The sequence below is a fragment of the Amblyraja radiata genome, chromosome 15, assembly GCF_010909765.2.
Source record: "Amblyraja radiata isolate CabotCenter1 chromosome 15, sAmbRad1.1.pri, whole genome shotgun sequence".
Lineage (NCBI taxonomy): Eukaryota > Metazoa > Chordata > Chondrichthyes > Rajiformes > Rajidae > Amblyraja > Amblyraja radiata.
Window position 1 is genome coordinate 52,360,458 of NC_045970.1, and position 23,395 is coordinate 52,383,852.

General features: G+C 45.3%; 1 protein-coding gene across 1 annotated transcript; it reads right to left on the bottom strand.

The window, feature by feature from the left end:
- Positions 1-20,954: 20,954 nt before the first annotated feature.
- On the bottom strand, positions 20,955-23,119 carry prmt5 (protein arginine methyltransferase 5). Its single transcript, XM_033034575.1, has one exon. It carries the CDS (start codon positions 23,088-23,090, stop codon positions 21,201-21,203), a length of 1,890 nt encoding a protein of 629 aa, XP_032890466.1. The 5' UTR covers positions 23,091-23,119; the 3' UTR covers positions 20,955-21,200.
- Between the last annotated feature and the right edge of the window lie 276 nt (positions 23,120-23,395).

Sequence of the window (23,395 nt, forward strand, 5' to 3'; positions counted from 1 at the left end):
TCTGTATTACCCCGTTCCGTGACTGGGATAAGTGACTGTAATTTCGCAAAACATTTTTCGCGCTAATACATAAAATAATGTAAGCTCTATAAACGACTTTCGGTAACACATCTCAAGTGAAATTTCTATGCTCCAATGATGAAATTGTCTTTTATTTTGTTTACATAAGTACTAAATGCTTCGCTGGATTATTAAGAGTGTGACCTTTTTTCGAATCAATTGGTCCTCAAGGTAATTATAATGGCTGTTATATGCTTGGGGTGGGGGGGGGGGGGGGGCGTATAACAAATAGACGAGATATAGGCGCTTTTGTGGGGCAGAAACTGATTATGGCAAAGTGTTATCTTGGCGTTCAGTGATGGAAAGCCGAGTTTACCGGATATTCAAGATGAATTCACTGATAAAGTATACAGGTCTTGCCATGCATTGTGTATTCTCCGTGTAGCCTTTTGTTGTGTACGTGATGACAATGTCGCTGAAAATGGCATTGTGAAAATTCCTACCATGTCTGTCGGCAGCAGAAGTCGCGTCAAAGGCTTAAATATTCTCTGAAGACCTTCGCTCACAGGAATCGGAGGATGTGAAGTGATCGCGGCATTCACTGTGGAGAAGGAGTGCATTCTTTAACTCGAAATTCTTGAGCAAAACACCAAGTCCTGAAGTAACTTAGCGGGTCGGGTAGCATATGTGGAGGACATGGATAGCAACGTTTCGGGCCGGGACCCTTCTTTAGACTCGGTCTGATGCAGTCAACTGTCCATTCCATCCATGGATGCTGCCTGACGATGAGTTGCTCCAGGTCGGTGTGTTTCGCTAATTCTACATTAGTGCATTGCCTTAGGCCAAATCACATCGCCTAGAATCTAGGTGTAAAGATATGCCTTTCCCTGCTCCCTGTTTACTCTGGTAATCCACTTTGATTCTGGAATGCCCGCATTTCCTGCTGAATTGTGACCACATGGATATCAACCAATTTAACCAAGTTATTCGAAAATTCAGAACCTGCAGATGTCTTCCGGGGTGTTGGACTAATCAGCAGAAAATGCCTCACCACAATAAAGGAAGCAAAATTCACATTCGATGTCAGAGTTAAAGCCTCACATCCATGCGGTTATCGAGGAGCAGCTGCACGATGACCTGCGCGGCATCAGTTCCTCTGTACCAGCTTCATCACATATGCAGCCCGGAATTTGATATCAGCCATACTAACATTGCAAATAGGATGAACCTGTGAAATTAGATTACTGCGACATTAAGACACCAGGGACAATAGCTGGCACTAGAGGTTACGTCAAGACCATGGCTAATTTTACATTCGAGTTACAAGGAACTGCAGGTTTTAGAATCTTGAGCAAAACACACCAAGTCCTGAGGTAACTCAGCGGGACGGGTAGCATATGTGGAGCATATGGATTGGCGACATTTCGGGTCGGGACCCTTCTTGAGACTCAGTCTGATGCAGTCACCTATGCATTCCTTCCACAGATGCTGCCTGACCCGTCGAGTTATTTCAGGACGTTGTGATTATGTGGTGATACTCTGGAAGCCTGCAAGTCAAGGGGATTAGTGTCTAAATATTTTCTCGCGGGAAAACAAATGCTCTCAACAGTAGATTAGATACTCGACTGTGCTTAAAATTGTACTTTTTTAATTACTTGTAGTTACTGTTAAAATGTCAGCAGATAATTCAATAAAATAACCTATTGGCTTTTTTTAAGTGAAAATCCTGATGTCAATGTCATGCATTTCTTCTCTGACCACAGTTTAAAATACCTTTTGCTTTCTTCCAATGAATATTAGCAAAAATCAAAGCTGCGTGTTGCGAAAACGAAAGAACGTAGGGGTTCAATTCTGAAAAACAGTTGTAATTCTGCGTCATTTAAAAATGCTACTGACTTGCGATGCAGATATCTTTTGGAAGATTGGGTGTTTATTGAAATAACTCAGAATGTTAAACCGATTGACAGTTGGGTGAACAAATGCTGGAGATAAAAAGGAGACAAAAGGGAGACAAAGAGCAAACATGTTACAGAAAGGAGAGAAGACGAGTAAAATGGAGTGAAACATAAATCCAGAGGGAGGGGCATGTGTAGAAAGGGGCGGGGGTGTGGAGGAATCTCAGCAGGCTACTTTTTCACACATAGAGTGGTGGATTCAGTATGTGGAACGAGCTGCCAGATGAAGTAGTCGAGCCATGTACAATAACAACTTTTTTTTTTTAAATTATGCAGGATAGGATATTTTCAGAGAGATGTGGGCTAAGAACGGGCAAATATCTTGGTCGGTATCAAATAATTAGGCTGAAGTGTCTGTTTCCATGCTGCAAGACTCCATGATTCTAGATTCTGCTCAGCAACCCTCAAACACTTCACCCCACTGAGCCCTTCCCATTAACCCAATCCTACGTAATACTGGAAAAATTGAAATCTCCTCGCTGTACAGAATAAGTCCACTTTCTGACATTTCGTTGTAATTTGCCTTCATATCATTTATTCTATCTCTTTTCGACTGTAAGTGATCAGTAATACACCCATAGCAAAGTGATGACGCTCGTTTATTTCATAACCTCTACTCAAATTAATTGATTTGAGGGGGCTTCTTGGATATACCTCAATGCTGAATTAATACATTCCACAATTAACAATGCACGAACACTTCCTCTTTTGCATCTTCGTCTCTCTCACATGAATATCCGATATCACTGATATTGAGATTGCCCGGTGATGGCAACTATATCATGGTCCCGCGTTTCAGTTAAAGTATTGCATTTTTTCTACCTTTCCTGATAGACTTATGTTAAGTTAGATGCTATTTAGCTTAGCATTGCCCTCATCCACCTGTTCTGCCTACTGAACATACTAACCTTTTCTCCTTTACGCCACTGTTTCTCCACCTTCAGACATCTACCCTGAGCCTCACTGACCTATTATTGGTGTTCATGGAATGTTGCACGGTAATCCACGTTTTAACTGGAAACACCATTTTTCGATTTGTTCGGATCAGCCTTGTCTGCCAAGGTGAAATATTGTTGCTGCTCAGCAGATTGGTAGCACCGGGAATGAGCGAGCGGGAGGTTATACAATTGGGTGAGATTTTTTAACAGGGATTAGGCATGGAAGAAGCCCCAAAAAAAAAAAACGACGGTAATCAGCGAGTGGGTGAAGTGAGCGCGAGTTTTGTAGGAACGTGATTGGGTAAGTTTGAAGATGTTTTCTCTAGTAGGAGAAATATATAGGAGAATGACCCTCTTGTAGACATTGAATTAGAACAACCTGGTACCTTCGTTGGTTTTTAAGTCGGTGACATTGGGAGATGGAGGAAAGCGATTTCGAGAGAATAATTGTAGCGAGGTACAAACAGAATGTGGAGAACAGTGTATGAGGACTGAGCTGAGAAGGTATGAAAGAAAGCTGATTGACAATAGTATGCACAGAACTAATTTAAGTCTGAAGAAGGGTTTCGGCCCGAAACGTTACCTGTTTCCTTCGTTCCATAGATGCTGCTGCACCCACTGAGTTTCTCCAGCATTTTTGTGTACCTTCGATTTTCCAGATCTGCAGTTCCTTCTTGAATAATTTAAGGAACGTTTCGTTTCCGGTCTAACACTGGGAATCTCACAATAACAACAGAAGAATTTGAATTTATCATCTAATATTGGACTATGGTTAACAAAAAAAAACTGCCCTGGTTCAGTCGTTCAATTCAAGAGGCATGTTTGTACTACATCTTCTGTCTAGTTTATATGCTCCAGTCATAGAGCAGAGGGATCTGGGTGTACAACTAAGCAATTCCCTGAAATCTATGTCACATGCAGGCAGCATAATAAAGAACGCTTTTGGTACATTGGCCTTCATCAGAGAGAGCATTTTGTATAGATGGTGGGACGTTAAGTTACAGTTGTACAAGATGATGGCGAGACTTATTTTGGAGTACTATGTCCACCCTATTATCGGAAGGATGTCAATAAACCGCGAAGAGTGCCGATGGACAGGGTAGACAGGGTAGGTCTTTATTCCGTTAACGTAGGAGTCCGAGGGGCGATCTAATACATGTCTATAATATAATGATGAAAATATATAGGGTGAATGGACAGAGTTCTTTCCCAACGATCGGGCACTCAAAAACCATGGTACGTGGGTGCATGGGCAATCATTTGCACCCAGATGGTGGCGGGCATGTGGAAGGAGCTGCCAGAGGAGGTAGTTGAGGCAAGTTCTAAAACAGCAGTTAAAAGACACCTGGACAGATTAATTGATGGAATGGAAGGGGGTAGCAGGAAATGTGCCAAATGCAGGCAAATGGGACTGCCTTAGATGGGGCATCTTGACAACACGGACAATTTGGGATGAAGGACATGTTTCCGTACTGTATAACTCTATTGTGATTGGACGTCTTGGCCTTAACAACAATACAATTATAATCCACGCGTTGGAAAGAATATTATCCGATTTAGTTGCTTGCCCTTCAGAAGAGTTGCAATATCACCATTGATTAATTTCAAAAACCGCCAGTACCTGGTGGAAACAAATTTCATTTTGTGAAGATGGACACAAAAAGCTGGAGTAACTCAGAGGGACAGGCAGCATCTCTGGAGAGAAGGAATGTGTGACGTTTCGCGTCGAAGCCCTTTGTGAGGTCATGTTACCGCCACCTAATGCTCATGCGCTGGTATTGCAAAACAGCGTAAATTCATCCAGTTTCCGCCATCCTGTGCTCATGCGCCGGTATTGCAAAACAGCGTTCATTCATCACAATTTCTGTATAAACCTTATTTCATCTACAAGATTATTCCCGATGTTGGGGAAGTCCAGAACAAGGGGTCACAGTTTAAGGATAGAAACATAGAAACATAGAAAATAGGTGCAGGAGTAAGCCGTTCGGCCCTTCGAGCCTGCACCGCCATTCAATATGATCATGGCTGATCATCCAACTCAGTATCCTGTACCTGCCTTCTCTCCATACCCCCCTGATCCCTTTAGCCACAAGGGCCACATCTAACTCCCTCTTAAATATAGCCAATGAACTGGCCTCAACTACCTTCTGTGGCAGATAATTCCAGAGATTCACCACTCTCTGTGTGAAAAATGTTTTCCTCATCTCGGTCCTAAAAGATTTCCCCCTTATCTTTAAACGGTGACCCCTTGTTCTGGACTTCCCCAACATCGGGAACAATCTTCCTGCATCTAGCCTGTCCAACCCCTTAAGAATTGTGTAAGATTCTATAAGATCCCCCCTCAATATTCTAAATTCTAGCGAGTACAAGCCGAGTCTATCCAGTCTTTCTTCATATGAAAGTCCTGACATCCCAGGAATCAGTCTGGTGAACCTTCTCTGTACTCCCTCTATGGCAAGAATGTCTTTCCTCAGATTAGGAGACCAAAGCTGTACGCAATACAGGTGTGTCCAGGTGTGGTCTCACTAAGACCCCGTACAACTGCAGTAGAACCTCCCTGCTCCTATTCTCAAATTATTTTTGATAAGAGGGAAGTATTTTAGGACCGAGATGAGAAAATCATTTTTTACACAGAGAGTGGTGAAGCTGTGGAATTCTCTGCCACAGAGGGATACGGGCTAAACGCAGGCAAACGAGACTAGTGCAGATGGTGTATCTTGGGCTGGTTTGGCCGAGGGCCCGTTTCCGTGCTTTATGATTCTATGACAACACACAAATTGAAGATAGACACAAAATGCTGGAGTAATTCAGCATTATAGGCAGCGTCTCTGGAGCTTTGCCGTTTGACGTTTCGGAACGAAACACTTCTGCAGACTGAGAGTCAGGGGAGAGGGAAAGTATAGATATGCAAGGGGACAAAGAACATGTAAGGTGCGAAAAGGACTGATCAAGGCAGACGTTGATCAATGAAATGTACAACGGTTCATTGTTGGCTGAGGGGAACGAGCCATACAAATAGCAAAGATAATCAGGAGGACGGTCAGACTAGTAGGAGGACTAGGGTGGGGAAGGGACGGAGGAGAGGGAAAGCAAGGAAAGTGAGAGAAATCATAGAAACATAGAAACATAGAAAATAGGTGCAGGAGGAGGCCATTCGGCCCTTCGAGCCAGCACCGCCATTCATTGTGATCATGGCTGATCGTCCCCTATCAATAACACGTGCCTGCCTTCTCCCCATATCCCTTGACTCCACTAGCCCCTAGAGCCTAAATCAATATTCATGCTGTTCCTCCAATTTGTGTTTAGCCTCACTCTGACAGTGGAGGAGGCCCATGACAGAAAGGTCCAGCATGTTGTGTCTATCTTCGGTGTAAACCAGCATCTGCAGTTCCTTACTCCACGTTTCCTCGTATTGTGCAGTTTCCAATCCCAATATTATTCCACCGATTCTGCCCAATAATCCCCCAGGGATTACATCGGCGTGAATGAAACAGAACCTCGACAACCAGCAACAATTGTTCACCGATTTCAGACGCAGCCCAAACTGCCGATATTGTTTTTAGTTGCTGCTATATTTTTATAAAGTATTTTCAGCATTGAGTTTCGACAGATAGGAAGACAGACAGACAGACAGACAGACAGACAGACAGACAGACAGACAGACAGACAGACAGACAGACAGACAGACAGACAGACAGACAGACAGACAGACAGACAGACAGACAGACAGACAACCCACGTACAATCTACCGCATGCAGTGGAAATAAACTGAGCTAAAATGTACTGTAGATGTTTATTTCTTCCAACGTTGCAGGCTGATTTTGCATCCTCCCTCTACTGCCCCCTCTCGTACTTTGATCGAAGCTTTCATTCTGACTCTTCATTAAATCCTCGGGAATCACGAAATGATCGGCCAGTGATCTCGAGAAATGTTAAAACTTCCCACACACATACACATACACGCACTACCGTCCCGACCCTGACTCCACTCCTATGTAAATTAAGTTTTTTTTTACCTGTTTCCCGAAAAGGCGCTGCGAATCCCGCTATAGCAGAGACACAAGATTTATTTTACTTCATTGGCCATCAACGCTCTTCATAATTCCAGTCAAATGACAAGGCAAAATGCATCACGGGCGTTTCCAACCTTCCCCGAACGTTTAAATACAAAGTATGTTACTTAGAGTAACTATCCCTAGAGTAACTCGGCGACTTGGGCAGTATTTGTGGAGGGAGTGGACGGGCCGGGACACTTCTACATAATCGTTCGATGTCCCTTCGATGTTAATGTTCTTTGCATTCGCATCCGCTTCCTTGCTGCCTTTCTTAATTGAACGAATATATTTCCATAGAGAAAGGTGTGTAGCCGCGACCGCTTCCCGTCTAACTGCTGCGTTGGAGTGTACACACATGAACGATCAATCGCCATCCCATACTTTGCGATAGGTGACGCTCAATTTGAAATTATTCCGCTCAGTTCATGGCCACGCTTTCACTCTGTCACCTCGCTGAAGATCGCGCACAATATTCAGCAGGGTCGACTTTATGGTCCACCCCAACGGCGCGACACGCCCATCTGTCGATGCTAGCAACGGGAGATAGAGAGTGAAGAGTGTATTGGAATTTCCGTTAGATTCAACGTTCATTTGACTTAATGGGCGACAAGCAGTCGTTACGAACGCCCCACTTAATATTATTGATGGTATGAACTTAAAATCGTGAGGCAAGCACCACAACCTTTTCAACTTTTCCTTTGACTCCTCCCATTTCCACCAAATCTAAGGCGTGGATATGGGCACGCAAAAGGGGCCCCAGCTATGCCTGCCTGGTTGTAGGGTACGTAGAACAATCCTTGTTCGAGGCCAAGCGTGGCCCTATCCCCGAACTCTCCCTCCACTATATTGACGACTGCATTTGTGCCACCTCCTGCACCCATGCAGAACTCACCGACTTCACCCATTGCAGAGTTTTTGGCAATGAGCTGGTCAATGCTATCTTCTTGTCTGGGTTCGTACCTGTTTACGAATGTGCGCGGCATGTGGAATTCAGCTGCAATGAGGCTTTGCAGGGAACAATATCAGAAATAATATGTGTATGGTAATGCGAAAGGAGGTGTCAAATGGACAGGCGTTATCAGGTTGGGAACGATATGTAGTATGAAAAAAACAGATCTGTAACAGAAAGTCAGCACACACTCTTCATGGACTCTAAATACAATCGATTGTCTCGCTATCTTTTCGCTAACAGGCGATTTTTATGACAGGATACGCATATGTTCTCTGCATGTCCGCTGTGAAACCACGTTCTCGGTCAGTTTCCTATTTCTCTCAGCAGCGAGGAAACACGGGGCACATTATCCAGGCATGCAACGGTCAGTTTGCCTTCAGCGGGGTTGGCGGTTTAACCAACAACTCTCTGTGCGAAGGAGGAAGCAATCAACAATTAGTTGGAACCCCTTGACATTTAACGGTGGAAATATTGTTTATAGAACTAGAAGTATGTCAGGAACGGTTTCATACACTTGAGCTGAAAAGTGAGGTTCTTGGAGAATTAATCCATTGCAGACTAAAGTCCCAGTTTCAAATCTCAGAGGAAAATGTTGTCAAAAAGTACAAGGGGGGTGTATTTGTTTATTACACTCCCCTTGTTCAACACAGAAGGTAGTTGAGGCCAGTTCATTGACTATATTTAAGAGGGAGTTAGATGTGACCCTTGTGGCTAAAGGTAGCAGGGGTAACAGAAGTCAGGTACAGGATACTGAGTTGGATGATCAGCCATGATCATATTGAATGGCGGTGCAGGCTCGAGGGACCGAGTGGCCTCCTCCTGCGCCTGTTTTCTATGTTTCTATGTTTGTTATCAAGAAATACAAGAGGACTCTACACCTCGACATCCCTGACCCTCAGCACAGGAGCACCGCAGGGCTGTGTGCTCAGTCCGCTCCTCTACGCCCTATACACACATGACTGCTTGCCCCATCACCCCGCAAATAGGATCATAAAATTTGCGAACGATACATCCGTGGTGGGGCTCATCTCAAATGGGAACGAGGTCGCCTATAGAGAGGAGGTGCACAGACTTTCTGAGTGGTGGGCTCACAACAATCTCTCTCTGAACACTAAAAAGACAAAGGAGATCATCACCACTGATTTCAGGCGACATAGAGCGGAGCTCAGGCCACTGGAGATAGGGGCGAGGAGGTGGAGAGGGTGCCTAGTTTTAAATTTCTGGGGATCAACATCAGTGAGGATCTTAAATGGTCTGTGAACTCTGCTGTAGTTGTAAAAAAGGCGCAACAGAGACTTTACTTCCTCAGAACACCGAGGAAGGCCCATCTGTCTGCTAAACTGCTGGAGTCTTTCTACCGCTGTTCGGTAGAAAGCATTCTGACTTACTGCATAACTGCCTGGTTTGGGAACTGTTCAGCGGCTGACAGAGCAGCTCTCCAGAGGGTGATAAAAACTGCCCAGGGTATCATTGGACTCCCCCTGCCCCCTCTGGAGGACATTTACCACTCCAGATGCCGCAGCAGGACCTGTAATATCGTGAAAGACATTACACATCCTTGTCACCACCATTTCACACTGCTGCCCTCAGGAAAAAGGTACAGGTCGCTAAAGTCACGCACTGCCAGACTCAAGAACAGCTTTTACCCATCAACAATCTTGGAACTGAACTGTCTCGGGAGCGGGTTATGGGGAAGGAGGGGGGGGGGGGGGGGTGGGAGAGAGTGTTAATTTATGTAAATGTGAATCCATGGGTGGGTTTGGGGAGGGAAGGAGTGTAAAAAGTATGAGTATGTGAATGTTTGAAGTTCTTTTAAATGGAGAGACACAGTAATCTCGTTGTATGTGACACATGTAATGACAATAAAGCATTCTGATTCTGATCCTAATCACGTGAGCAAGTAGGCGGAGACATGCTAATGGTGTTTAATTCATATAACTGTGAGGTGTTGCATTTTTGCAAATCAAACCAGGGCAGAATCTTCGCTGTGAATGATGGGACCATGAGGAGTGTTGTAGAGCAGAGGGACCCATGAGTACGTATATAGTTCCCTGAAAGTGCTGTCACAGGTGGATAGGCCGTTGAAGAGGGCTTTTGCACATTGGTCATCACCAATCACAGAATTCAGTGCAAAAGTTGGGATGTTATGTTCCAGTTGTACAAAATGTTACCGAGGTCGCATTTGGAGCATCGTGTTCCATTATGCTCACCATGCTATAGAAAATATGCCATCATGCTGGGAAGGGCGCAGAGCAGATTTACGAGGTTGTCGCCAGGATCCAAGGGCCTGTTCTTACGACTCAGGAGCTGCCAGTTGTGTTATTCTGTTCCATATTCATACTCCAACTTAGAAATTAAGGCTAAAGGGTAACTTTATAAATACCCATCCACGTGCGCCCACATGGCTTATCTCCACCGGTTATTCTACTGAACATTGCATGAAGAGCCACATGTCCTGGATTGCACTGTCAAATTACGTTACCTTTGCAGTGTTTTTATGTTGTTTATCAGTGGACGTCAGTAAACTGAAAGCCAGCAAAAACGATGCATGAGAACGGTGGAGAGTCTGGAGGGTATGAACAGTGACATGACAACGTACAAGAGGCAGGTATAGAGCTTGGATAGTAAGGTGGTCAAATGTTATGGGGAGAAGACGGGAGAATGGAGTAAAGAGGTTGCGCTTTTTCTCTGAAGATGTCGGACATTGAAGAGCGACCTTACCCAGGTAAAATTAAAGGCCGTGTTCATGCAAGATGTGACTCTGCGAGACAAAGCGATTCCATTGTTTTTTATTGTTTTGCACAAACTTTTCAAGAATCTGGGTTTGGGCATAGTTGTAACACAAAGTAATACTGTGAAGAGATACTCAATCAGTTGGTTCAGGAACTATTTTTAAATGCCAAACATTTTCTGTTTTAGTTCTCTTTATCTACAGATCTCTCGAGCTATAACTGTGTTTTCGGGAAACAGGTGCAGTTGCCCCAACAACAGTTGTCGGGAAAATGCTCGAATCGAGTCCGAAGGAAGTGAATCAGCGTTCTTTGAAAAACCTCAAGGAATCTGGGAGGAAATGAACATTTTATTAAAGCAAATTGTTATTTAATGCATTTCTTAGAATTATTGGTCAACGCAACTCATTGGCCAAAAGTGAACGTGCAGAAAATTGCCCCCCACCACAATATCTGAAGGGTCTCGACCTGAAAAATATCCTATCTGTGTTCTCCAGCGATGCTGTCTGACCCGCTGAGTTGCTCAGCATCTGCAGTTCCTTGTGTTCAAGTGAACCTCCATCAACTGCACTGCGCTCAACAATTTATTTCGGCTTCTCTTTGTAAATTGGTCAGAGAATACTGCCCTCTCCTGGCTCAGTCATATTGTTGCATCCCTGCCTTTCGAAGTGCAGTTTATTCCTGATCCTCTGAAATTCTCCACTAACTTCCCAACCACTTGAGGTGGTGGACTTAAAGTTCTGTATTTACTTGACTTTTCTCTACTACACTGCTAATATTTACGAATAAACTAATATTTACTGTCTACCTGACACAATGCTACTACCAAGCTCATTACCTGCCTCTTGTACTTTGTCATGTCACTGTTCACAATCCGCCCCACCTCAGTGGTGTCAGTTGTAAACTTGTAAATGGTGTAAGCACAGAATCTGGCCACACCATCGTGAATGTATAAGAAATATGGACAGGAACTGAGAGCCTTCTGAGGCTAGCTTAGATGGGCATGTTGTTCTGTTTTGGGCAAGACGTAATAGAAACCTGAGGGACCTATTATATAAGGTACACAAAAATGCTCGAGAAACTCACGGGTGCAGCAGCATCTATGGAGTGAAGGAAATAGGCAACGTTTCGGGCCGAAACCCTGATGGGGGGGTGGTGGGGAGAAGAAAGGAAAAAGGAGGAGAGCTGAGGAAGGGGAGAAGACATCAAGGGCTAACAAAATTGGGAGAATTCAATGTTCATGCCCGCAGAATGCAGACTCCCCAAGCGGAATATGAGGTGCTGTTCCTCCAATTTCCTGTGTTGCTCGCTCTGGCCATGGAGGAGACACAGGACAGAGCGGTCGGATGGGGAATGGGAGGGGGAGTTGAAGTGCTGAGCCACCGGGAGGTCAAGTTGGTTATTGCGGACCGAGCGGAGGTGTTCGGCGAAACGATCGCCCAGCCTCCGCTTAGTCTCACCGATGTAGATCAGCTGACATCTAGAGCAGCGGATGCAATAGATGAGGCATGTTGTACGTGCTGTATATGGCATAAGTTGCCTGACGTAATGTTTGAGGCATGTACAATAATACAATTTTGAAGACATTTGGACTGGTATATGAAAAGGAAAGCTTTTGATGGATCTGGGTCAAATATGGGCAAATGGAAGTTGTGTACATGGGGCATCGTTGTTACCAGGGACAAGTTAGGGCGAAGGGCTTGTTTCCATGTTGTGTCACCCTATGACTTGAATGATTCCTGACATGAGTTGTGGCCCAATCGCCAATGATTAGATGCATTAGAGACTAAGACTTTGCCTCCATCACAGTGAGGATGTGCTTGGTGAACTCACTGTGGTGGATGTTTAATTTGTGTTTATTGTATGTTTTGGTTTTTTTGGTTCTGTGTATGACTGCAGGCAACATAATTTCGTTCAGACCGAAAGGTCTGAATGACAATAAAGGAATCTAATCTAATCTGATGGGCAGAAAGGAGTTCAGATGAATGATATTCTGAAAAGTAGAGGAAGGAACTGCAGATACTGGTTTAAACCGAAGATAGACACAAAATGTTAGAGTAACTCAGCACCCCTGGAGAGAAGGCAGGCAGCATCGCTGGAGAGAAGGAATGGGTAACGTTTCAGACTTGAAGAAGTGTCTCAACCCATAACGTCACCTAATCCTTCTCTCCAGAGATGCTGCCTGTCCCACTGAGTTACTCCAGCATTTTGAGTGATCTTCGAAATTCTGAAAAGACTTGACAGGGGACAGATAGGACCGTTTACCCTGGTAGTTCAGTTTGCAGCTGCGAACTGGGTCTCTGGGTTACTGAAGTCCGAGATGGGGAGGAATTACTTTAGTGAAAGGATCGTAAGACATTAGATATATCTACTCTAATGAGTTGAGAATGTGGTGTAACTAATGCTGGCAGATTTTAGACAACAAGGAATGTCTGCAGAAAAGTAGAACTGAGCTCAAAGATCAGATCAGCTGCAACCTTTTTTTTGAATAGTCAAGCAGTCCCCAGGTGGGACTTGGTGAACACTCGTTATTGTATTTTTCCATTGATATTGCAAACAAGAAAGAGGTAAAATAAACTCATTTTCTTTAAGTTGTTCGTAAGATATTATAGAAACATCTTCTAACTACTCAACCATATTATAATTGCAGAAACAAGCAGCACAGAAACAGGCCCTTTCAACCCAGCTTGTTCCTGCTGCCCATGTTGACAATTTGCCCAGATTTATTAGGCTATCAAGTACCCGATCCAAGTACATGACCAATATCTTTTAAATGTTGTAAAGGGTGAAGGGTGGATAAAGATATTAAATAGGCATATCTCTCCTAATCTCTTTATTTTTTTATTTCCTTTCTGTCTCTCAATGTCTTTTTTTTTCTTCTCCTTCTCTTTTTTCTACTCCATCTCCTTCAACCTTTTCTTTGTTTTCTTTATCTCACGAACTAACACTATGGCTTAGGATATACAGTTGAACAGAAGGATCTGGGAATAACCGTGGGGGGGACTTGATAGAGGTCTTTAAAATGATGAGAGCGATAGACAGAGTTGATGTGGACAAGCTTTTTCCTTTGAGAATAGGGAAGATTCAAACAAGAGGACACGACTTCAGAATTAAGGGACAGAAGTTTAGGGGTAACATGAGGGGGAACTTCTTTACTCAGAGAGTGGTAGCGGTGTGGAATGAGCTTCCAGTGGAAGTGGTGGAGGCAGGTTCGTTGGTATCATTTAAAAATAAATTGGATAGGCATATGGATGAGAAGGGAATGGAGGGTTATGGTATGAGTGCAGGCAGGTGGGACTAAGGGAAAAAAGTTGTTCGGCACGGACTTGTAGGGCCGAGATGGCCTGTTTCCGTGCTGTAATTGTTATATGGTTATATGGTCTTTTTTTTTCTTCTCCTTCTCTTTTTTCTATCTTCTTCAACCTTTTCTTTGGGTTTTCTTTACTATCTCACAAACTAACACTACGGCTTAGGGTATTCTTTTCTCCTCTATCTTGACTACTCTCATTTTCTGTTCTATTCTGCTAAATTTGAAAATAGAAGTTGTACCTGAACTGTATTATCTCATTATTTATTAGATACTTATGTACTATATTAGTGTACTTACTTTTAATTTAAAAAATAAGTAAAAACAATAAAAAATTAAAAAGAATGTTGTAAAGCCAATCTGTTGAGCAAGCTGATCTCACCAAGAATCAGCCGATTAACATTTTATATTGAGAACATACATTAGGTTTAAAACTACGCTGTAGGATCTATAAAGTAATTTGTCCTCCATTTGCACCACCAGGTTGACGCTTAGTCTGTGCGCTGGACTAATGGCGGCCAAAGAACCCATAATTCCCTCCAAGACAGCAACCATTGCATTCAGTACGCTACTTCTCACCACATGGTCGCCTGGAATGCGTTGCATTCTAGGAAGCTCACTGAACAATCCTTTCAAGCAAAAGATCGCTTGTGGGTGGTAAAGGAGGAGTGCTGCACCCACATGACACCAGGCTACCAGTCCACAGGGCATCCCGTTGCTGATCTGGGAACCCATGGTAATTTGGCCCTGGGTCAGCAGACTGGCTGGCTGCTGCTACGAGGCATGTCTGCACATTGTGATCGAATTGATGTAGATAAGACACAATCTAGCACACTGAGCATTCTGTGTAGTGCGAGTCACCATTTCAAAGTGAAAAGTATTCAAGCTCAGATGTTTGTTTTTCCCTAGGCCAATATACTAATAGGGGCTGCAAATAAATTCCATTGCTCTAAATGGATACACGCGAGGGGAGGGGGTGGGAGTTTGTTGTCATGCACCACTTTTATATTCTTGCAATTAATTCCCTCCAGAAATTATATGGACAATTTGGTTTATTTCAAATGCAAACCCTGTTCATAAGGCCTTAAAATGTAGGAGCAGACCTAGACCATTAAGCCCACCAAGTCTGCCCGCCATTCAATTGTGGCCGATCTATTTTTCCCTCTCTATTCCATTCTCCCATCTTCTCCCCGTAACATTTGACCTCCTTACTACTCAAGAACCTATGTACTGTACTTTAAAAATACCCAATGACTTGTCCTCCACAGCCGTCTGTGGTAATACATTCCACAGATTTACCACCCGCTGACTGAAGAAATTCTCCTCATCTCCATTCTAAGATTCAAAGCTAGTCTTCGGGCAGTAAACAAAAAAATGCAAATGCTGAAATCTTGAGCAAAAACGAAACAGACTGCTGGGTAAACTGTGGACAGACGACATTTTGGATTAGGTGTCTTCTTCAGACGAAAGAACGGATTCTATTCCCCGCCACAGGCACTGTTCGCCCCACTGAATTCCTCTAACAGTTTATTTTTCACTCAAAACTCTCAGCTGCAGTCATTTGTGCCTCGCACAAAGATAGATAATTTACCTGTTTAAGAAGGAACTGCAGATGCTGGAAAATCGAAGGTACACAAAAAAGCAGGAGAAACTAAGCGGGTGCAGCAGCATCTCTGGAGCGAAGGAAATAGGCAACGTTTCGGGCCGAATAGATGAGTGAAATGCAGTGTGAACATGCTGATTTGCCAACACTGGAGAAAGGGTTTCGGCCCGAAACGTTGCCTATTTCCTTCGCTCCATAGATGCTGCTGCACCCGCCGAGTTTCTCCAGCTTTTTTGTGTACCTTAGCTAATTTACCTGCCTTGTTGTGGGAAGAGATTCAATCACTCATCTATCGTGTTGGCAAATCAGCATGTTCACACTGCATCTGCGCCATTCACTTGCTCCAAATGTGGGTAAGAATTAATTCCTCATCCAGCCGACTGAAACAGCTGCAAATTCACTATGATCGGAGAGCATTTCACGGCCTTGCTTGCAAGAAGAAATATGGAGTACAAGAGAGCTCATGAAGCACTAATGTACTCACACGGAGAAAGATCATTTATTTGCTCCAATTGTGGAAAAGCATTGATTTTATTATCCAATCTATGAGCACACCGGCAAGTTTGCACTGGGGAGAGGCCATTCACCTGCTTAAATTGTTGGAAAGGATTTTCTCCGTCAACTACCCTACCAAAACACAAGAACATCATGAGAAGGGCTGTATAAATGCCCTGTGAACAGTGATTTAATCAATCGGGGCCCTTTAAGACATTAAATGTTGGAGTAAGTCAGGGGGTCAGGCAGCCTCTCTGGAGGACATGGGTAGGTAAACATAGAGAATAGGTGCAGCAGTAGGCCATTCGGCCCTTCGAGCCTGCACCGCCATTCAATATGATCATGGCTGATCATCCAACTCAGTATCCTGTACCTGCCTTCTCTCCATACCCCTGATCCCTTTAGCCACAAGAGCCACATATAACTCCGTCTTAAATATAGCCAATGAACTGGCCTCAACTACCTTCTGTGGCAGAGAGTTCCAGAGATTTACCACTCTCTCTGTGAAAATTGTTTTTCTCATCTCGGTCCTAAAGGATTTCCCCTTTATCCTTAAACTGTAACCCCTTGTCCTGGACTTCCCCAACATCGGGAACAATCATCCTGCATCTAGCCTGTTCAATCCCTTAAGAATTTTGTAAGTTTCTATAAGATTCCCCCTCAATCTTTTAAATTCTAGCGAGTACAAGCCGAGTCTATCCAGTCTTTCTTCATATGAAAGTCCTGACATCCCAGGAATCAGTCTGGTGAACCTTCTCTGTACTCCCTCTATGGCAAGAATGTCTTTCCTCAGATTTGGAGACTAAAACTGTACACAATACTCCAGGTGTGGTCTCACCAATACCCTGTACAACTGCAGTAGAACCTCCCTGCTCCTATACTCAAATCCTTTTGCTGTGAATGCTAACATAACATTTCAGGTAGGGACCCTTCTTCAAACTGATTGTAGTGGGAGGGGGAAACTTCACCTGTCCGTGTCCTCCAGAGATGCTGCCTGAACTGATGCGTTTTTCTTGCACTGTTTTTTGTCTTTTTTGGTAAACCAGCATCCGTGGATCCTTCACTCCCCTTTGAGGGAGTAGCACATTCACCTTTTGGACAGGCCATTCACTTGCTCCATCTCTGGGGATTCACTTGTTTTCTCCACCAGACAAAGCAGTGTGTTCACAGTGAAAATAGGCCATTCACTACTCTGAGTGTGTTGATTCACTCAGATATCCACTCGGACATCTAAAGTTTCTAGATGTTTAGAAATAGGCCTTTCGCCTCACCGATCCCGGGCTGACCTGCGATCACTTGATACTAGCACTATCCTACACACGAGAGACAATTTACAATTTTCGTAAGCCAATTAACCTACAAACCTGTATGTGTTTGGAGGAAACCAGAGCTCCTGGAGAAAATCCATGTGGTCATTGGGGGAACGTGCTAATTCCTTAGACAACACCCGTGGTCAGGATCAAACCTGGGTCTCTGTTGCTGTAATGCAACAACTATACCGCCATACCACTGTGTCATGCAAAGTCTAAAGACGAAAGACCTGGAATGTCACCTATCCAGGTGACATAATCCAGACGCCGCCTGGCCAGCTGAGTTATTCCAGCACTTTGTGTTTTACGTAAGATTCCAACACCTGCAGTTCCTTGTGTAACCATTGACATGTCTGAACTCCGAGAATGAAATTTATGAAGCACCAATAGATCAGCCATTCTCCTTCTCCAACCAAGGACAGGGATTCGTCAGGCATCCCATCCATTGAGGCCATCAATGAATACCCAAATAATTTATTTGGCAGGATTTTGCCATTCATCTCACCCACGACTGACCATTGTTGAAGGTGTTAACAAAGCAATAAGATGAGATGCAGGAAAAATGTTCCCAATGTTGGGCGAGTCCAGAACCAGGGGCCACAGTCTTAGAATAAAGGGGAGGTCATTTAAGACTGAGGTGAGAAAAAAACTTTTTCACCCAGAGTTGTGAATTTATGGAATTCCCTGCCACAGAGGGCAGTGGAGGCCAAGTCACCGGATGGATTTAAGAGAGAGTTAGATAGAGCTCTAGGGGCTAGTGGAGTCAAGGGATATGGGGAGAAGACAGGCACGGGTTATTGATAGGGGACAATCTGCCATGATCACAATGAAGGGTGGTGCAGGCTCGAAGTGCCGAATGGCCTCCTCCTGCAACTATTTAAAAAAAATTAAAAGTAAAAAATAAAAATAAAGCAATTAGTGGAAATAAAAAAAACTTTAAGCTGGAAAGACTACAGAGAGTTACGAGGATGTTAAGAGGACTTGAAGGCCTGAGCAACAGGGAAAGCTTTGGCAGGTTAGGACTCTATTCATTGGAGTGTGGAATGAGTGATGATCTTATAAAACCATGAGGGGGATAGGGTAGATGCTCAGAGTCTTTTACCTAGAGTAGGGGAATCAAGAACCAGATGACAACAGATGAGAGAGTAAAGGGATTTAAAGGGATTCTGAGGAGCAACCTTTTCACTCAGAGGGTGGTGGGAATATAGAATGAGCTGCCAGAGGAAGTAGTTGAGCTAGAAACGAAAACAACATTCATGACAATAGACAATAGGTGCAGGAGTTGGCCATTCAGCCCTTCGAGCCATTCAATGTGATCATGGCTGATCATCCCCAATCAGTTCCTACCTTCTCCCCATATCCCCTGACTCTGCTATTTTTAAGAGCCCTATCTAGCTCTCTTGAAAGCATCCAGAGAAGCTGCCTCCCTCCGAGGCAGAGAATTCCACAGACTCACCACAGAAAAAGAGAACAAAAAGACATTTAAAAGACATTTGGGCAGGTACATGGATGGGAAAGGTTTAGAGGTGTATGTGCCAACGCAGGCAGGCAGTGTTGAAGTGGCACCTTGATTGGCATGGGCAATGTGGTTCTAAGAGCCTGTTTGACTCTTCTGATACCTGCAACTCTTTTTTTTTAAGTTACTTAAGTAAGGATGCTAACTAAAAATCTCTAAACCAGGACGGATAGTTTTTGGTAGAATATAGGGTCTGCAAATGTTAGTTTACAAAAATAGACATAATGCTGGAATAACCCAGCAGTTCAGGCAGCACTTCTGGAGAACATGAATAGGTGGCATTTCGGGCCTTGCGACCCGAAACATCACATACTCTTGTTCTCCAGAGACGCTGCCTGACCCGCTGTTACACCTGTACTTTGTAGTTTATTTGTAAACCAGCATCTGTAGCTCCATCTTGTATCTACATTTTAAGGTATCAGATTGCTTTAGGAATCTTTATTAAGTTCAACAACATGAAAAAGGTGTGTGTAATAAATTAGGTTGAATTGCAACTTTCACCAAATTCAGTTTCACAAAGGCCTCGAGGGGATGGGCAGCCTTTTCCTTTTCTGTGCTGCTCAGTTTAATTTCATGGGAGAAATTAATTTTAAAATCAGCTTTAACATTAGAGCCGATTCCCACTATGCATGATGCAACACCTTGCTCCCTCTCAATGGATGAGAAGTCGATGCACCACCCCTGACAGAGTACTGGACTCTGTAAAAAGTGAGCATACATAGTCAAAAATGTTCACAGTTCTCCAGTTCTGAGGAGGTATCCCTGACCAAAAATATTACCTGTGTAAGAAAGAACTGCAAATGCTGGTTTAAACCGAAGATAGCCACAAAAAGTTGGAGTAACTCAACGGGGCAGGCAGCATCTCTAGAGAGAAGGAATAGGTGACATTTCAGATCGAGATCCTTATCAGCCTGAAATGTCACCCATTCCTTCTCTCCAGAGATGCTGTCTGTCCCGCTGAGTTACTCCAGCTTTTTGTGTCTTATCTTCGATCAAAAATATCATCTGCTCCTTTTATCACATGCTGCCAAAGTGGCTAACGGCATAAATTAATCCAACATTTTCCAGAGCTACATTGGCGCATCTAATAGAGCTTCTGCCTCACAGGACCAGAGTTGCAGGATCTGACCAGAACTTAGATGCTGTCTGTGTGGAGTTTACGTGTTTTCCCAATGACTGTGTGGGTTTCCTCCCAGTGCTCTGGATTCCTTCCGCATCACAAAATCATGCAGATTTGTAGGTTAATTGGTCTTTATAAAGTTTAGATTACGTTTATTATTGTCACGTGTACCACGGTGCAGTGAAACGTTTTGTGCGTGCTATCCAGTCTGCGAAAAGACTACACATGATTACATTGAAGCCGTCCAGTGTATAGATACAGGATAAGGGTATAATCTTTAGTGCAAGATAAAGTGCAGTAAATTGTGATTAAAGATAATTCAGAGGTCTCCAATGAGGTAGATGGGAGATCAGGACCGCCCTTCCAATTGGTGAGAGGACGGTTCAGTTGCCAGATAACAGTTGGGAAGAAACTGTCCTTAATGAAGAGAGGGGGGGGGGAATAAGAAAGTGGAATAACATAGAACTAGTGTAAACAGGAGGTTGAAGACCAACATAGACTTGGTGACCAAAAGGCCCGCTTTCATGTTGTATCTTGCAATAAATTTTCCTTTTTTTTCCCCCATATTCCTGCATTTGCAATTTTATTTGTGATCAGAATGGGCTTGGGCAAGTTTCTGCTATGCATTTAATTCATATTTGGAAGGCCATTCAGTGCAACATCAGGTGTCTGAGCAATTGCACATCCCCAATTTTTTCCCTGCCACCACTTCTCTCTCACATGCCCAGTCATCACCAACCAGATTTTACTGCCACTCACCTGCACTTGGGGCAATTATGAATACAATTAAACTACCAGCACATCTTTGGGTCAGCAGAGGAAGTCAGAGCACCAGGGTGTAATTCACGAGGTCACAATGAGAACATGTAAACTACGCAGTTAGCATCCGTGGTCAAAATCAAACCAGTGTTAGTGGGACATCAGCACACTGTCCCAGCCCTTTAGTTTAAAGAAAGTTTTAAAGATCCAAATATCTTTGCTGTCAAATCAGTTTAATAAGTCAATAACACAGTGGATCTTCACATATCCCCAGACGGGGGCAAGAGTAACATGGTATCCCACTCGAACCCTCCCACATTACATTCCCATCTACCCTCTAGCAGGTCAACATGTCACGCAGTGTAAACCCTCAAGACCGTTAAGAGTTTAGCAGCACTAGTTAAGGGCCAAGCCTTGTCAACTACCCCACGCACACAAACATGTCAATGACCTCACTGCCTCACAGACCAATGGTGTAGGATCTGCCAGTGGGGTTGTGGATTGCGGAACATTCCGGAGAAGTCACGGCCCACTCGTACCACACTTTCTTGGGGTTGGCGCACCTCCAGAAGCGAGCGCACACCGTTTCCCCCGCCTTTACGGGGATGGGTTGCTTCAGGGGGAAGAGAATGGGGAACCAGGAGTACATGCCCGGGGAGTGCGTCTCCGGGCGGATACTCAGCATCACGTCCTTGTACAGGATGGTCTCAAAGTAACCAGCAAACCCGTGCAGCACAGTGTTCAGCTTGATGTCAAACTCCAGGCACTTGTAGCGGTTGTTGTTGAAGACACCTCGGTTCGGGTGGGTGAAAATGAAACAGGGCAGAGGGGCATCCAGCTGGTGGAAATTGTGCAGTCGAACCACATAGGGCATCTCGAACTGCGCCTCGGGATCTCGATCTTTTTCCCGGCTGGCACGCACCTCGTTGTAAAGCTTGGATGAGGAGATGGGGGCAAGGAACGAGGTGTACTCACTGGGTATGCTGATTCCATCCTCCTTCAGGAACCTCTGCGCTCCATCCAGGCATTCGGGCGACAGCTCGTTGTCACCGAAGGAGCCCAGTAGCTCACTGACAATGATGTCTGCTTTGACAGGGGCCTGCCAGTCCCTCATGTCGCAGGAGACCACCGTCACCTGGTCCCCCCACTCCTCATATTTCCAGTTCTGGAGGGTGACGATGGCGTTGATATTCTTCTCAATGGCATAGACCTTAATCTTCCGTTCGGCCTGTCGAGCAGCTCGCAGCGAGGCATTGACCAGGGGCCCCCTGCCTGCTCCCAGCACCATCAGGACTTGAACGTTTGTGTCCTTCTCACTCTCTGGGATTCTGTCGAGCAGACACTTGTAGACAGCCTGTTGGTACTGCGAGTATTTGATGGGGTCCTTCTCAAAAATCTCATAGGTCTGAGACTCCAGATTATCCATCAGCGGCTGTAAAGGACATTGCAAGTAGTCCTCGTAGCCCTTGGCGAACGTCTCGTAGGAGTTGGGTGGAGGTCGGTGCTGGTTGAGATACTCCAGGTATTGCAGGTAGGAGCGAAACTCCTTCTCTGAGTGACGGTTTGACCCGGTGATCACAAACTGCACCTCCAGCTTGAAGAGGCGATAGATGAGGTTCTGGTGCGTCTTGGAGAGGACGGGGAAGCCCTTCTTGTTGGTCAGGAAGATGCTGGTGGGCAGCACGGCCGCCTTGATGGGTTCCCCGACCCAGCGGTCGATGATAGCTTCGGAGGGCAGATCGGGCCCGACCTCCAGGGCCAGCGCGATCCTCTTGTTGTAGTCGCACAGGGAGCGGAAATGGTGCCACCACAACCAGGTGGTCTCCTCCTCGCTGCTGTCCTCCGAGCGCAGCACCGGATCGTTCTCCACCAGGTCTTCCCGCATGTCTTCCCAGGAGATGAGTGGCACCCGGATCCAGAAGACAGTGGAGTGGTGCCCGGTCAGCAGGTGGTTGATCAGCACCCTGGCCAGGTTGCTGTTGTTCATCTGCCGCAGCGGCAGCAGGAAGGCGGGCACGCCGAGGTAGGCCGCAAAGTTCAGCTCCTGCAGCAGGGCCTCCTGCGAGTTCATGCGCACCTGCTCGTCCTCCGAGTCCGCCTGTATCCACGGCGACAACTTGCCCACGATGAGGGTGTTCCAGTCGCGGCCGGAGAGCAGCAGGTCGGAGCGAGTCAGGGCCGCCGGCCTCTCCTTGGCCGGGCCCGAGCAGAACTCTCTCCTGAACCGCGGGTGGACGATGGGCATGCAGAGGAAGTCAAAGCCCTGCCCGCCCGCCGACCCCAGACTCTCCCCGACGTCCGGCACCGAGTTCACTTCGCGCCCGCTCGACACACGCGTGCCCGCCGCCATCTTCAACCAAAGAAGAGGCCGGTCTGGGAACCCGCCAATGAAAGGCGGTCGCCGGATTCCTTCCGCCAATCAACGGCGGTCGCGGGCGCTCCAACGCCAATCAATGGTGGGCGCTGCTCCACCTTCACCAATCAACGGCGGGCGCTGCTCCATCTCCACCAATCAACGGCGGTCCTGCTCCACCTCCACCAATCAACGGCGGGCGCTGCTCCACCTCCACCAATCAACGGTAGGCGCTGCTCCACGTCCACCAATCAACAGCGGGAGCTGCTGCTACTCCTCCACCAATCAACGGCGGCGCTGTG

Excerpts from the sequence above, each read along its gene's own strand:
- prmt5 (XM_033034575.1), bottom strand. The coding sequence starts at position 23,090 with ATGGCGGCGGGCACGCGTGTGTCGAGCGGGCGCGAAGTGAACTCGGTG.